Source organism: Clupea harengus, chromosome 25 (genome assembly GCF_900700415.2).
Source record: "Clupea harengus chromosome 25, Ch_v2.0.2, whole genome shotgun sequence".
In the NCBI taxonomy this organism is placed as follows: domain Eukaryota; kingdom Metazoa; phylum Chordata; class Actinopteri; order Clupeiformes; family Clupeidae; genus Clupea; species Clupea harengus.
In genome coordinates, this window is record NC_045176.1 from 6,192,995 (window position 1) to 6,208,624 (window position 15,630).

At 42.0% G+C, this 15,630-nt stretch overlaps 1 protein-coding gene across 6 annotated transcripts in view; it reads left to right on the top strand.

The window, feature by feature from the left end:
- The first annotated feature begins 5,404 nt into the window (after positions 1-5,404).
- The window catches only part of kmt2cb (lysine (K)-specific methyltransferase 2Cb), an 82,345-nt gene continuing 72,119 nt past the window's right edge, over positions 5,405-15,630 (top strand). For 5 of the 6 annotated variants that reach the window (XM_042703790.1, XM_042703792.1, XM_042703791.1 and 2 more), the window contains exons 1-2: positions 5,405-6,235; positions 12,479-12,676. In XM_042703790.1, the coding sequence (XP_042559724.1) occupies positions 12,480-12,676 (197 nt within the window). In that variant the 5' untranslated portion in view covers positions 5,405-6,235; position 12,479. The remainder of the gene's footprint in view (positions 6,236-12,478; positions 12,677-15,630) is intronic. The other variant, XM_042703795.1, reaches the window with a different exon arrangement.

Consider the following 15,630-nt stretch of genomic DNA (forward strand, 5'->3'; position numbering starts at 1 on the left):
TTTAGATTTAGATATTCTTAACAATAAAAATTTAAATCACAATAAGGTCAGACATAGTACAAACCAAATGTGACCTGGGGTTACCTAGCCTCACATGACCAGCACTTTGTTACAAGACTTCACACATGAGGTCATGTTCTTGAAATGTGATGGGTAGACTCTGGCTAAATATGCCATGGACAAGGCTGCCTTGCCCACTGAAACCCAACTACAACTTGACGAGAAACATCCAGCATTGCACTCTGCTGTTTAAAACAATTCTACCACTTTCAAGACCATCTTGTAGCATTCCATTGGTTTACATACGTATTTCAATCCCAGTAGTTCCTGTAAGTGTTTCCACTCGGATGTTAATACATTCGTACAGACAGACTCAGACAAGTAATATACATCTGGCCCTGTGAGACTAGGTATTAGATTACATTACATTATGTTTATGTACTCATAATGTATAAGGCCATACAAATAGTTCACTACATTAGATGCAGGTTGGACCATGCTGTCTTATCCTGACTTGAGTTTAAGTTTATTTTATTTGGCACACACTTTTGGCCCAACATGATTTACAAGCAAAGTAGATTATAAAAAAAACAACAGTCAGTTAAGGAGAAGTCATTTTCAGTGTAGTTGTCAGGGGAAGGGTGGTGATCTCATGAGAGAAGTTTTGGAGACAGAGGGATTCCCCTGATAGGATGGAGTTGGGTAGCTCATTCCACCACTGAGGGATTCCCCTGATAGGATGGAGTTGGGAAGCTCGCTCCACCACTGAGGGATTCCCCTGATAGGATGGAGTTGGGAAGCTCATTCCACCACTGAGGGATTCCCCTGATAGGATGGAGTTGGGAAGCTCATTCCACCACTGAGGGATTCCCCTGATAGGATGGAGTTGGGTAGCTCATTCCACCACTGAGTGATTCCCCTGATAGGATGGAGTTGGGTAGCTCATTCCACCACTGAGGGATTCCCCTGATAGGATGGAGTTGGGAAGCTCATTCCACCACTGAGGGATTCCCCTGATAGGATGGAGTTGGGAAGCTCGCTCCACCACTGAGGGATTCCCCTGATAGGATGGAGTTGGGAAGCTCACTCCACCACTGAGGGATTCCCCTGATAGGATGGAGTTGGGTAGCTCATTCCACCACTGAGGGATTCCCCTGATAGGATGGAGTTGGGAAGCTCACTCCACCACTGAGGGATTCCCCTGATAGGATGGAGTTGGGAAGCTCGCTCCACCACTGAGGGATTCCCCTGATAGGATGGAGTTGGGAAGCTCATTCCACCACTGAGGGATTCCCCTGATAGGATGGAGTTGGGAAGCTCGCTCCACCACTGAGGGATTCCCCTGATAGGATGGAGTTGGGTAGCTCATTCCACCACTGAGGGATTCCCCTGATAGGATGGAGTTGGGAAGCTCGCTCCACCACTGAGGGATTCCCCTGATAGGATGGAGTTGGGAAGCTCGCTCCACCACTGAGGGATTCCCCTGATAGGATGGAGTTGGGTAGCTCATTCCACCACTGAGGGATTCCCCTGATAGGATGGAGTTGGGAAGCTCACTCCACCACTGAGGGATTCCCCTGATAGGATGGAGTTGGGAAGCTCATTCCACCACTGAGGGATTCCCCTGATAGGATGGAGTTGGGTAGCTCATTCCACCACTGAGGGATTCCCCTGATAGGATGGAGTTGGGAAGCTCGCTCCACCACTGAGGGATTCCCCTGATAGGATGGAGTTGGGAAGCTCACTCCACCACTGAGGGATTCCCCTGATAGGATGGAGTTGGGTAGCTCATTCCACCACTGAGGGATTCCCCTGATAGGATGGAGTTGGGTAGCTCATTCCACCACTGAGGGATTCCCCTGATAGGATGGAGTTGGGAAGCTCATTCCACCACTGAGGGATTCCCCTGATAGGATGGAGTTGGGAAGCTCGCTCCACCACTGAGGGATTCCCCTGATAGGATGGAGTTGGGAAGCTCACTCCACCACTAAGGTACCACAGGTGAAAGGCGTCTGGGCTGCCATTTTCTCTAGTGACAAATAGGCAATGTGGGTAGATCAGGTAGGTGCTGATCTGGTGGCTGCTCTGTACATAAGGATTAGTATACATGACTTGAACTTAACGCGAAGGGTAGCAAAGTAAGCAGTGGAGGGTGACAAACAGGAGAGTGACAGGTCCCTAATGGCTAATCAGAGGTTTCACCCTGAACACAGGTATATGCCCACTAAAAAAGCATTACAATAGTCAAGGCTAATGGGTCTGCACAAAGTTTTATGGCCAGATAGGGCCTGTTTTCCGTATGCTGTGCAGTGTAAAGCAACATGACTGTGAAGAAATGTCATGCCCTCACGGAAGGTTGACTGAACATTATCATGCCTCCCAGGTTTCTCTCAGCTTTTATTGGAGCTAAACTAAATAGCCTAGTTGGACGCTGGGATGACCAGAAATTAATGAATCTGTATTCTGTCTGGGTGTAGAACTAGCCTGACCCATACGTGGAGGCATGAGATCTTAAAGTCATTTGTGTGTTTGTTTTTTAATAAATCAGTTGAGGTTAACTCTTTGCCGGTTAATGACAGGGACAGTAGAATGTCTTTCGTGCAAGAGGGGCAGAAAAGTGGACACCAGGCATGTACAAACAGTACTGGCAAATGAGGAAAAGCTCTGGATTGAGATTACTGGCTGAGATTCTGGAAGACAGCTCCCAGTTCCACATTGTTTTGTTGTGACTGCTATGAGACGAGACATGGTGTTGTGTTCTGAGTATGAGCACATTGTTAACTTTATTGACGATTTCCTTTGAAGATGCGATTGAGGAAGCCCTATTTGAAAGGAAGAAGCTAAAGTATGCAGAACTGGTTCGGCAACGCGGTTGGCAAGCACACACACCAGACCAGTGGAGATTGGTGTTTGCAACCTGCGTCTCAGGTTCTATGGCTCTGCTGTGAGCTACAGACAGCGTATGTTGTAGCGCAACATGTCACCATCTGTGCGTTGCTGTTGTATTGTGCTGCTCAAGATCTATGGTTGGGTAGTTGTTATATTGGTCAGGTTGGGTTGATGGGTATGAGTACCTGCATGTGACAGCGAGAGGATTGGCTGCTGTGGGAAATCCCCAATCAACAGCACAAGGAACTTAACCTAATTTCCTGTGTATAACTAAAATTACAGATTTGTATGGTTCTCCATAATTTCCCCCTTTGTCCAGCAAATAGTTTGGTAGAAGCTGTGAGTAGTCAGAAAAGTACATCCCACGCCCTTTCCCAACCACTTTTCCTTGACTTCGATGGAGAACGTGTGTGAGGTCAAGGACACATGTTCAGTAAAATTCATAAGCACTTAGGACAAGACCACCGCGGTGCTAAGAGAATCCAACTGCACTTACACCAGGCTATGTAATTATGTGATGGTGGATGTTATTGATAAGGCTCATGTTGATCGTTTTGTTGTTGCTGCTGCAAATAATTGTGGAATGGAATGGAATCTCCTTTCCTTTCGTTAAGGATGGTTCAGTGTACTATGCTAAAGGACATAAGAAAGGATGGTTCAGTGTACTATGCTGAAGGACATAAGAAAGGATGGTTCAGTGTACTATGCTAAAGGAGTTAAGAAAGGAAGCATTGAAGCGACTTTCCTTCAGCATTTAGAGAATTTGACCAGCTCTTATCATGGCTGCCAGTTAGATGCTTCCGGTTGATTTTACTCAGTGAGGAACCTTCAGCAAAAAAGACTATTTGACTGCAGCCTTTGTTCACCATGCAATAGTGAGGGATGCAGAGGATATGGATGGATTTGAAGAGGATATGTACCCTGTATTGTGTATGTAATTTTTCTCATAAAATACATGTTGATCCAAGCATGTTGAATCAGGCCTACTACACAGATGTGCCTGATTGCCTGAGAGATATGAATGGGTGGTGCTCTCCATTCTACGTGGGGTGCTTTACATATGAAAAGATGTTTGAATATAGATTACATATATTTAGATTTTGCTTTGTCTATGTTTCCAGAAACCTAGATGTCATATTTGACTTAGATCTTAATGTTGAAACCCATATCAAAAATATAATTAAAACACCTTTTTATCACTTAATAAACATTGCTAAGGTGCAACTGTTTCTCTCTCAGACTGACACTGAAAAACTGATACACGCTTTTATCACAGGCAGGCTAGACTACTGTAACTATCTCTTGTCTGGTCTACCAAAGAAAGCCATTAGTCAATAACAAATACTACAGAATGCTGCAGCACGAGTCTTCACCAAAACAGTACGGAGGGCGCACATCACACCAGTCTTAAAATCACTGCACTGGTTACCTGTTAGTTTCAGAATAGATTTAAAGATTATTTTACTAGTTTATAATTCACTCCATAGTCATGCACCTGAATATATGTCAGATATGCTCTCAAGGTACACCCCCAGTAGATCCCTGAGGTCCTCTGGCACTGAACTCTTAACAGTTCCAAAAGCCAGGACCAAGAGACATGGAGAGGCAGCTTTTAGTTTCTTAGCTTTAGCTCCCAGCCTTGGGAATACTCTTCCAGAGGACCTAAGAATGGCTGAAACTGTGGAAACCTTTAAGCGAGATCTTAAGACATACCTCTTCAACCTTGTCTATTACTCTCTATGATATTTATCTGTGGTGGCCCTGTTGTACATGTGTATGTACATGCTTTGTTATATGTTTGCACTCACATTATATGGCTTTTGTATCCCTCTGGAAGTAAAGCTTCTGTAAAGTGTATTGTGTTACCTCTTGGTATGAAATGCGCCGTACAAATAAAGTTTGATTTGATGATTCTTTTCCCTTTATCCAGTGTGGATGTATGGATGCCTCATCATGAGTCAGGGGGGTCCTTTTAGCTCTATATGAAAGTTTTCCAACAGTTTTCTGATTTTATTTTTTGTTTAGAGTTGTTTTACAACAAGGAAGTCCTTTATGTCCTATTGTGTGATGTACATTTTTAAACGGTCAATAACTGCATCTAAAATAAACCATATCTACTAGGCTACGCTATTTTAGTTGATGCCGTATAGGGTAGGCCTACTAAGATAAGTTCACGCTATAGGCTATCGTCTTGAATTCTGAGTCCTTTGTATATTGTTTAAGTCCCTGAATATTCAATAATTGAGATGTAATTCGACATTGCATTAGGGTTTGCAGTGACTCCAAAAGGTCGCATGATTTAACCTTAAATCCCGTCTAGTAAAAAAATCCTTACCATATTTTGGAAGTAGCCTAGAAAAACGTCGCCTCACCTGCTGAGTGCTCCAGAATATCCCTCCGCAGGGTCACTGAGTGATTTCCAATTAGACAAATTAGATGAAGAAATGTTTATTTCTGAATACGAATTCGTTTATTTGTATATAGTAATAAATACCGCTAGTTAATTTACTGATATGAAGTCAGACGTTGCAAGTGGTGTACGATGTTTGTTAGGTACTATTTGCCAGAGATGAAGCGCTTTGAGTAGTACTTAGGCCACACTCAAACATGGCTACCGTAGAGAGTGGGCAACAACTTTAATATTTGTATTTATATGGGAACAAAGTATCCCAGTTCCGCTCTTGCGAAATAGTGTAATTGTATAATTGATTCAATATATGATTTTTAAGGGTTTGTTTTTTCACCCAGTGCTCTAATTTGGGCGATTTTCTTGAAACTAATTTTTACGGGGAATTGTAGCTAGCTTGCTCCAAGGCTGAGGGGAATCAGTTGGATAGCAAGCTGGCTAGCTAATCGAATGTGTTGATAATTTCGCTCATTCCTGTATTCATTTTTGTGTCTGGACATTCTTTTTTGCATTGGGGATTTATCGGAGCATTTTTGTTTCGACTGGCTGCCGTGTTTTTTTAATCTACTGGAACCTTTATGGATGAGTAATATACTGCCATTACAAGACCGTTTGTGTTCTGCGATGTGGGATGAAGAGGATAAAGGAAAGTGGTCTTTGGAAATTTAGGGGGAAAGGAGTGGGCTTCGCGGTTGGATATTATTTTAAATATATCGTCCTGCCCTGGATTTTCTACGTTAGTTGGAGTACAACTGAAAACCTTCGATTTGCATAGCCCACTGCATCGGCTGATCGGCTACCCGCTCCTTATTCTTCCACTGGATAGCTAGTGGTCTAGCCCCAACCCCCAAGCCATCGAAAACTAAACAAAGTACTGTATGTCACATATGACATTCATTGTCATGAGGGAAATAACTCAAAACTGATAGGGTTGGAAAGGTAAGTTTACATAGTTTAACGGTCTGTGTATTTCCCGTGTGTTTCTCTCAGCAACCCAATCCTACGTGTCTGTGGCAAGCGCTTTTTAATGCCGCCGCTGCATAGCGTTTCCCTACCAATCTCACACGTCATCGGTCAGTTTTATTCTGTGTCGCCCTCGTAATCATAAACGGGGCTGAAGGCAAATATTGTGCTTGTTATTTTTTTCGATTGATTGTACAATTAATGTATATCTACTTCAGTCACTTCAGTCATATATTAACACTTAATATTAGCCTTCTGAGACATTAGAGATGCTGATCTCCGACCACATGGTGAACGTTATTTTTCTGCCTTGTAGCCTAGGAGGCTAGCCAAATATAATGATATGATTTGCAAGCTACAATTGACTTCACACATCTGCATACCAATATTATTTAGTGTAACGTTTTAAGTACTTTTAATGGATGACACTTGCTAAGCGTTAGGACAAGTCAGAACAGAAAAAGTCAGCGCCCACCGCACTGAACAAAGAACTAAATTTCTCTTGAAGACTTGCTTGAAAAAACCCTTTTATTTCTATGTTGGAAGCTATTTCTTGCTCTCTACAGTGGCTGCACATTAAAGACTTGGTGGCCCTTGCTACTTTTGTGCTTGTGATCTGCTAAGTTTCGAATTGACGCTGTTTTTGAAGTGAAACAATGTCTCCTGGACAGTGGCAATATTGTCTCGAGTTATCATTCAGGAGGCCATTTGTGTCTGTGTTCTAGAATGTTTTAAATAGAATTCCATCCTTTTCTGAACAGATGTAGGTAGCATGGGGTCTTGCATCACTTTGGGGGAAAAAGTGAACAAAGGCAAAAGCAGGCTTGCACATGCTCTCCAAGTGAATCCATCCCTGTCTTTGTGCCCTCTTGTTTAACAATAGATGCCAATTGTTGCCACATACGTCCTGAAAAAAGTTAGTCCCTTATAGCATCACAGTGAAGTGTATGGTGTTATTTTAATAATATTTCTCTCTTTTTATTAACTTGTATGGAAACAGATGGTGTTTATTATGCCTGCTACTATAGAACCAGAGAGCTCTTTCTTGTTCAGGCATACTCCCTTCACCTAAGCTAGGCTCATAATCGTTCATGTACAAGCCATCCAACATATTCACATAATCATTTTTAAAGGATCTAGTTCTCGTGCTATGCACATTGGATGAGAAGCTGTAAATAGCGTCTTTAAAAGTTGCATTGGTAAAGTTTGATGGATGTTGCATGGTGTCAAGGTAGTTGTTTTTTGCTGAATACACATTTTCCAACATCACATTGACCTAATGCAAAGCTTGGTTTACCGTAAATTTAGACATAAGCATTGTGCTGATTCATACATGAAAACTTTGCCTTTTAATTCTCTAAATAGACACTTGACCTGCATCATACTTGCTGGAGGTCACTGTATTGACCCAGAAGCTAATTCCATGTGTAGAGGGCTTTTCTGTCCCCTGTTAGATCAGGGTCCAAGCTGATATCATTGATCATACCATACTATTGCTAGGCATTCTGAGTAAAACACATACTATATTATGTTGCATTTGTTTGGAACAGTAGCACTACTAAAAAGTAGTTTAGCTTGATAAGTGAAATGTTTACATTATCCAGTATAAAGAAATGTTCAGACCTAAGGGCCTTTGTTTTGAAAAAATGTCTGAAAAATAACCGAAACAGTATAGCTATACAGTATGGTATTACAAAATGATTGAGGCTAGCTCCCGATCATTGTTCTTATTCAAATTTGTCAGCTCAACTTGTACGTACCTTCACTGTACGACTGGCTGAGCATGTTTCCTGACATACCAACGTGATGGGATTAATGCCTACAGAGAAAAACACCTATGGAGTAGGCTAAATGTAAATGTAGTGAAACAATGAGATGTTTGGTTTGTATCAGTGGAAATCAGGCTACCCACCTAATTTGATTCAGCACTTTATTAGTATTTTCCTTGTTTGTGGAGGGGAATCAGTCGTGTAGCCTGGGTAGCAGGTCTATCTCATGACTGCATAGATTTATGAGATGACCAGTACATATAGGGTGCTTTTATTGGTGTTCATCTGGAAGTAGCTTTTTAAATTACTTGCCTATACTCAGATTAATAATGATGTGGTTACTATTAAATGCATGCCCATCGGCAGTTCTACTGGTTTTAATTAATTGACCCCGTTTCAGCAGTAAACATAATGTTAAACCGCATATCAGGCCGGCAGCTTCATTTACAGCCAGTGCTGTTGTGCTGGTTTCCATGGGAACACTGCAAGCTTTTACGACTTAAATGTGAAATTTGCTTGAATACAGCACAAAATATTAAATCGCAATTGCAGTATTTCCAAGAGAAATGAGTGTTAATCTCAGAACAGCTATGACCAAACCATTAGCTAGCTGTATGTAGCCATATTACCTCCTGTGTCACAACAGACAATTCAACTTTCTCTCTGATTAGTCATTAGAGTGTTCTTTTTATGATGTATGTTTTGACAGAGGAGATAACTAAGTTGTATGGAGCTTGGGTTTAGCTTAGGTACTTCTAAATCTGATTGACATTTGATGATGGTTCTCAATTCATCACTCATTGATGGACACGATGAGCACTGCTCACAAGCTACACACCGATCATGTGAGGCTTAATTGTTTACCCAAGGTAAGATGCAATGAAAGCAGCTGAGAGAGGGGGTCCTATGTGGTCTCTGGTAAGGCAGCATGCCTGTTCAGCTGTGAGAACAGCGTGGCGGATGAGCTTCATAGAGGTGAACCTTCTTGACCGGAGCCTTACCTTTTTTTCCCCATGGAGTCAGACATGAATTTCTACCCTTCCCCATGTGAGCGATCGGGGTCATGAGCCCTGGTGGTCCTGTAGAACAACAAAATGGAGGAGATGAGGCTTCTTCGTCCACTGAGAGGTGGATGCCTTCGGTAGGGTTGGAGAACAAAAGGATCCCGAGAATGAGGAGGAGAAGCCAGCACGGCCAAGGACTGGAGACAGAGTTAACGATTGCCCTTAGATGGTGGCTGAAATTCAGCATTGTCTTAGCATCTAATGAATCACCAGGAATTTCAGCTATACAGGTAGTGTCCCGACACGATGGATGAAATATGCAGCGTAGATATATAAAGCTATGGGACAGGGATGGATTACTGATCAGGCCCATGAGCTCAGGGTGCCCCTAAGCCAGAGCTTCTGCGTGAAGTTGCTGTTCTTAACTAGTAAGTGTGCCTGCGCTGTGTTAAAAAAATGTGTATGTGCGCTGTAAATCCTGTTGAGGTACAGGTGAATTTAGTTATTGTGCTGTTGAAAAAAAAATGTCAATACATTTTAGTAATGTTTTGCGAGCGCACAACCATTTTTTGCGCGCGCAAAGGGAGAAGGGGGCCCTTTTACACGTCCAGGCCCAGGGGCCCATGGTTTCATAATCCATCCATGCTATTGGGTCACCTAACCTATCTGATCGTTTTTATCAAAATAAAACATTACTGAATGATTTGAAGCCCGAGATGTATGTACCAGACAGTGTAAGGCACAGTTGCCATGTAAAAAAGCTTTCTGTTGTTGGAGGCTCAATAAGAGCCTAACAGGCTACTGGGTTTGCTGTTTAGAGAGTCAGCCAGGAAGCTGATCTTCACTGTGGTTCTCAGTCACAGTCTGGGTCCTATTTACTATTTGCATGTCGTTCTGATTGTATGCATGGACATATACACAGCAGGGAATGGATTGGCACTGGGTGCTGTCCAAGGTGTCCTCATTTGTAGAGGCGGTGTAGACCATTAACTTCCCTGGTGAGAACGGTTTACCTTCTGCCGGTTCAACATATACATATACAAAAGTTGTCAAGTTTGTAAGATATGTAGAACTATTTTTCAACACTTTTGCAACCCCTTCTTAGTTTCTCAGTCGTTTAAATTATACAGTCTTTGAGTGATGTTTGTTACTTATGAGGAAATGGAAGGGGTAAAGAGACACCCCCCTCCCCCAAACCAATGATGAAATGTAAAGTCTTCATTTAGGTCTGTTAAGAATGAAGAGGTGGTACAGTTTGCCTACATATTTCTTACTGGATTCAGGATTCCCACGGTGATGGAAAAGTCATGGCATTTTAAAGTCCCGTTTTTCCAGATCTGAAAGGTCATAAAATCTAGCACATTCTTTGAAGAAAAGTAATGAAATCAGATTTTGCCGTATGTAGGTCTAATGAAACTAATTATGTTTTTGCACTCCTCTATGGATAAGGTTTCGTTGTGCAAATTTCTGCAGCTTGATACAGTTTCCACTGGAATGGACAGTCTAACTAGCCTATTAGAAAAGAGAATGTAAAAGGTGGTTTAATTTTCATTCAATAATTAGGCCCAACCTGTGGGGGGAAGCTATGCAATTTTGTGTACTTGTGTTAGCTGTGAAAGGTCAGTGAAAATGGTTGGGAACCCTGTGGATTATTCCGGGTAGTCACATGTTCTTCCTTGGTTCGCCTCCGTTCGGAGTTGTATTAATGAAATGGCAAAGCCTGGCAAGGTGAGCAAGACAGGCAATTCATGTAAGATAGCTGGCCCAGCCATTGATTTTTTTAGGAGCAGCGCAGCAAGGTGCTGACTACCAGATTCATAGCCTGTTGTGAAGAACACTGCCACTTGGCCTGGTCGGCAGATGGCTCAGGTATGCATATAATATGTTTGCTCACTTAAAGAAAGCTAGTTACATCAAAAGATGAGATTTTGTCATCTTGCTATGGCAGTGCTACCAGTAATAGAGCACACAATGCTTGGATAAAAAGTCAGACGGACTTGAAACCGTTCCTCCGTCTTTAAAAGTGTTCCTAGACGAAACTAATAGAGTAATAAAGCATTGTTGTGTTGTGTTTTAACGTAGAGATACTTTCATCTAATAAAATATAGAGAAGAAAAAATGATATACATATATAATTGTATGTGTGTGTTTTGTAATTTCCTGGACCATAGCAAGTCGTTTACAATGACACAAAATACACACTTAAATTCTGGCAAAACATACATTTATGTTTGTCAAGCTCATCTGTGGCCGAGGATGAAGATTTCTGGCCCTGTTGGCATAGTGTATAGAGTGACATGTTCTGTACCATAGCATTGCAGGTTCAAATGCTGTCACAGAGGAGACTCTACAGTTGATTTGTTGTGTTTTAACCAAAATGGCGTATCTCTGGACGTCTGACTTGCTGCACTATTGAAATTATATTTTAAAGATTTAGAAGAGATATTTTCTTGTAGCTTCTAACTGAATGGAACATTTCCGACTTCGACTTTAAGGGAGAGATGTTAGTCTACCAAATGAATTGGTAACTAGTACAACCGCTTCTCTTCTTTTTTGACCAAGGCCCAACAAGTTACTTTGCTTTTACATTAACCGAATCACGACTACTTTCAATGACGAACCTTTCGCAAAGAATGTCCACCACTAGTTTAATGGCCTCAAGAGTAACGTATGGAATGCAACAGGATAATCTTTTGGCTCTTACATGCTGTTTCAACCATAACTCGGAATAAGTTCTTGGGAAAGGGGCTTGGAAAAGGAAGAGATCTTATATGGCTTTTAATGAACCTGTGTCGGCTATCTTACTGACCTCTGAAATGCATTTCTTTGTGGTCATTCCAGTGTCAGGAAAAACTAATTTGCAGTCCCCCCCTCACATAAATCAACAACAAATGGCCTCGAAACCTAACTCGTTCCCATGCCATTGGTGTGGAACTTGGGCTGAAATCCAGAGGGCCGTGACCTATGCCCCCTACAGATGACCGCTTCAAGTTGATTTAAAAATCACTTTTTTTTTTAATTTCACAGACAAGATTTTGTTAAACATCTTCAGTGCTTGAATAAAATCAGCATTAGTTGATGAGCATCATGATCAAAAACTGAATGTTTTAATCAGTAATGTAAGTTGATTGAAGCCTTTCTTTGAGTAAATACTTGAAAAGTATGAGGAGATGGCTAAATAGCCGTAAAATAACGTGTAGAGCCATACCTTGAATTGTACTCAACATTTATTGACATACCATATTTCATTTCTGTATAACACTATTTAGAAAAGAAAGGCACAAATGAAGTGTGTATATATATATATATATATATATATATATATATATATATATATATATATATATATATACAGTATTCATTACATAATATTTCAGTAACATAAAACGTCAAGGTCATTTCTATGAAATGTATATAATACTAATCAGTGTGTTCCTCTCTCTTAGAATGTCATCAGAGGATAAGAGTCTGGACACCTCTGACAAAGGACCGTCTCCACCTCCTGGCAGCACCGGGGCCACGCCTACAGGAAGTCCTGCCCCCACTGACAGACGCCCTCGGGGACGTCCTCGGAAAGATGCAGTGTCCACAGCCCCCCTGTCCACAGCCCCCCCGCCAGGCCCTGCGTCCAAGCCCAAGAAAAAGTAAAGTTAACCTCTACTTTCCCAAAAATCCACAATGCTGTGGTAATGGGGGCAACATGTGAAAAATGAGCTTTTGGTTCCATTTTAATTTAGAGAGGGGGTTATTACCAGTCTTGGGTGCTTCACGACATTAAGCGTTTTTTTATATATATAATAGTCCTTTTACTGCTACACACTTAGGGGTCATTCCTTTGAATTGTAGAAATTAGAAAGGGGTGACGGGACCTTAGTTCAGTGGCTTTGAAAAAATGGTGTCCAGATCATTGAGGTTCCGCGTTACTTCAGACATACAGCTGTTCTAGTGAGTTATAGCGTTATAGTGAGAGTTTGCTGATTGTGGAGTTATGTCCTCTTAAGACCTGACACACGCATATAGACTGTATGAAGCATGAGTAGTGGTGAAGAGAGGGAGAGACCGAGGTACTTGTTTCACGTCTCCCCTTGTGGATTAATTGTGCAAGGACCGTGAAAAGCACAGGTGTGTGTCCTTGCTTAACAGACCCTCCCCAGCCCACCAGGTTCTATTTCAGTTCCATATAGTATGGCTCCTATTGGGAGAATTTGTAAGAGAGCAAATGGCATCCCAACTCTGTTTCTGTTATATATAAGCAGGGTACATAGACCAACACAGACCGGTAAACTGCACTGGGCGTGGGAAATTTAAAATGGACGTAATTTGCTTTTTCGATGTTTATTGTTGTTTATGGTTTACATATCTGGCCTGTAAATGATCTGTAAACTATGACTTGGTCTGTGAGGCTACGTGTGGCTGTTTTGCAGCAGTGTGATAAGTGCTGAATGCATGTTTAAAGATATGATTTGATAAAAAAAAACTGTGCCCCCTGCTCACCATACACACACACTCACGCACACACTCACGCACACACTCACGCACACACTCACGCACACATTCACGCACACATGCACGTGTGCACACGAACATACACACACACACGAACACACACACACGCACGGACACACACACACTCACACACACACTCACACACACGTGCACACACATACACACACACAGGATCTGCTTTGAGGGTTAGATTGGCTGACGTGAGACAGTGGTGTGTGGAGATCCGTTCCGCTGACTCCAGTGCCAGGTTTTGGAACTTTCCTTCAGACCGGGAACTACTTATCACAGCAGCTTTTTTTTCTTCCCTCTATGGTGGGATCATGGGGATAAGTTATAGTGCACTGGGGTTGGGGGGTTGGGTGCCAAACAACAACCTGAAAGGTTTTGTTCTGCTAAGGACTGCCTGCATCTCTCTAACAACAGTAGCCCATAGAGTTTATTCATTTGAAAGTAATTCTATAATTACCATTATATGTAATTACACAACAACAACAACAAACCCTGTGGTTTGTTTCTTAATGGCTGTGCTTTAGAAAATACATTGAGGCTCGTTCTAAAGTTCGTAATAATGATTTAGGCTAGTAGCATGTTGTTAATGGCTGTTGTGGTGTTAATTATACAAATACAGTTGTAATGGTCTGTAGTGGTCTGAAAACATGTCACAGGTTTTGGAAAAAAACTGAGACTTTCATGTGAAGAAATACAGACAGTTTAATGAGTGAGTAAATTGCTCAGTGTCGATGGGTAGAACGAAATTGTCTAGTTATTCTGTATAAAGCTTTGTTATACTGGGAATGAATAGGAGAATGAAGTGTTACTGATGATGAAGGCTGCTGCTGACCATTACATTGGGTGTCCCGGATGGCAGTTATACTGACTGTACTTAGCCTGTAGCTTTCGTTATACTGAGAATGAATATGAGGTATGAGCCGTTAGGCTGCTGTTGACCACAGTGCTGTTGCACTTCCCTCTAACATTTCTGTAAATATAATAAAACATAATGAATTCAGTATAAGTAGATAAGCTAAGCTTCTATACCCGTCACGTAACAACGTAATTGACATAATATGACAGTTTAACATTACTTATGTGTCCAATGTACAGTGGCAGGCAAGAGTTTGGGCACTCCTGGTCAAAATGTCTGTAATTGTCAAAGTAATGAGAAAGCTGTAAGCGTTTCCAGGTTGCCGTTTGTGATTGTAGTCCTAAGAAATGGCAGTTAGCAGGACCGGTAGAGGCCAAGTTGACAGAACTGCTCGTAGGATGTCAAGAAAGGCAAGTCAACCCCGTTTGACTGCTTAGACCTCGAGGAAGATTTAGCAGACTCTGGAGTGGTGATGCATTATTCTATAGTGCAGCTACACCTGTACAAATATGACGTTCATGGAAGAGTCATCAAAGGAAAACCTTTCCTGCATCCTCACCACCACATTCTGAATCAGATAAGGAACATTAAGTCCTATGGACTGCTGAACTTAAGATAGAACTATTTGGCTGCAATGAGCAAAGGTATATTTGAAGGAAAACGGGGTGCAGAATATCATGAGAAGAACACCTCTCCAACTGTTAAGCACGGGGATGGATTGATCATGCCTTACGCTTGTGTAGCAGCCAGTGGCACGGGGATGGATTGATCATGCCTTACGCTTGTGTAGCATCCAGTGGCACGGGGATGGATTGATCATGCCTTGCGCTTGTGTAGCATCCAGTGGCACGGGGATGGATTGATCATGCCTTACGCTTGTGTGGCAGCCAGTGGCACGGGGATGGATTGATCATGCCTTACGCTTGTGTAGCATCCAGTGGCACTGGGAACATTTCACTGGTAGAGGAAAGAATGAATTCCGTTAGATATCAGCCAATTCTGGAAGCAAACATCACACGATCAAAGCTGAAGATGAAGAGGGTGGTTTCTACAACAGGATAATGATCTTAAACACACCTCAAAATCCACGATGGACTACCTCAAGAGGCACAAGCTGAAGGTTTTGTCATGGTCCTCAAAGTCTTTCGCACAGAGAATGGACCAAAATCCCCCAAACAAGAATAGAAAGACTCTTACCTGGCTACAAAAAGCGTTTAATAGCCAAAG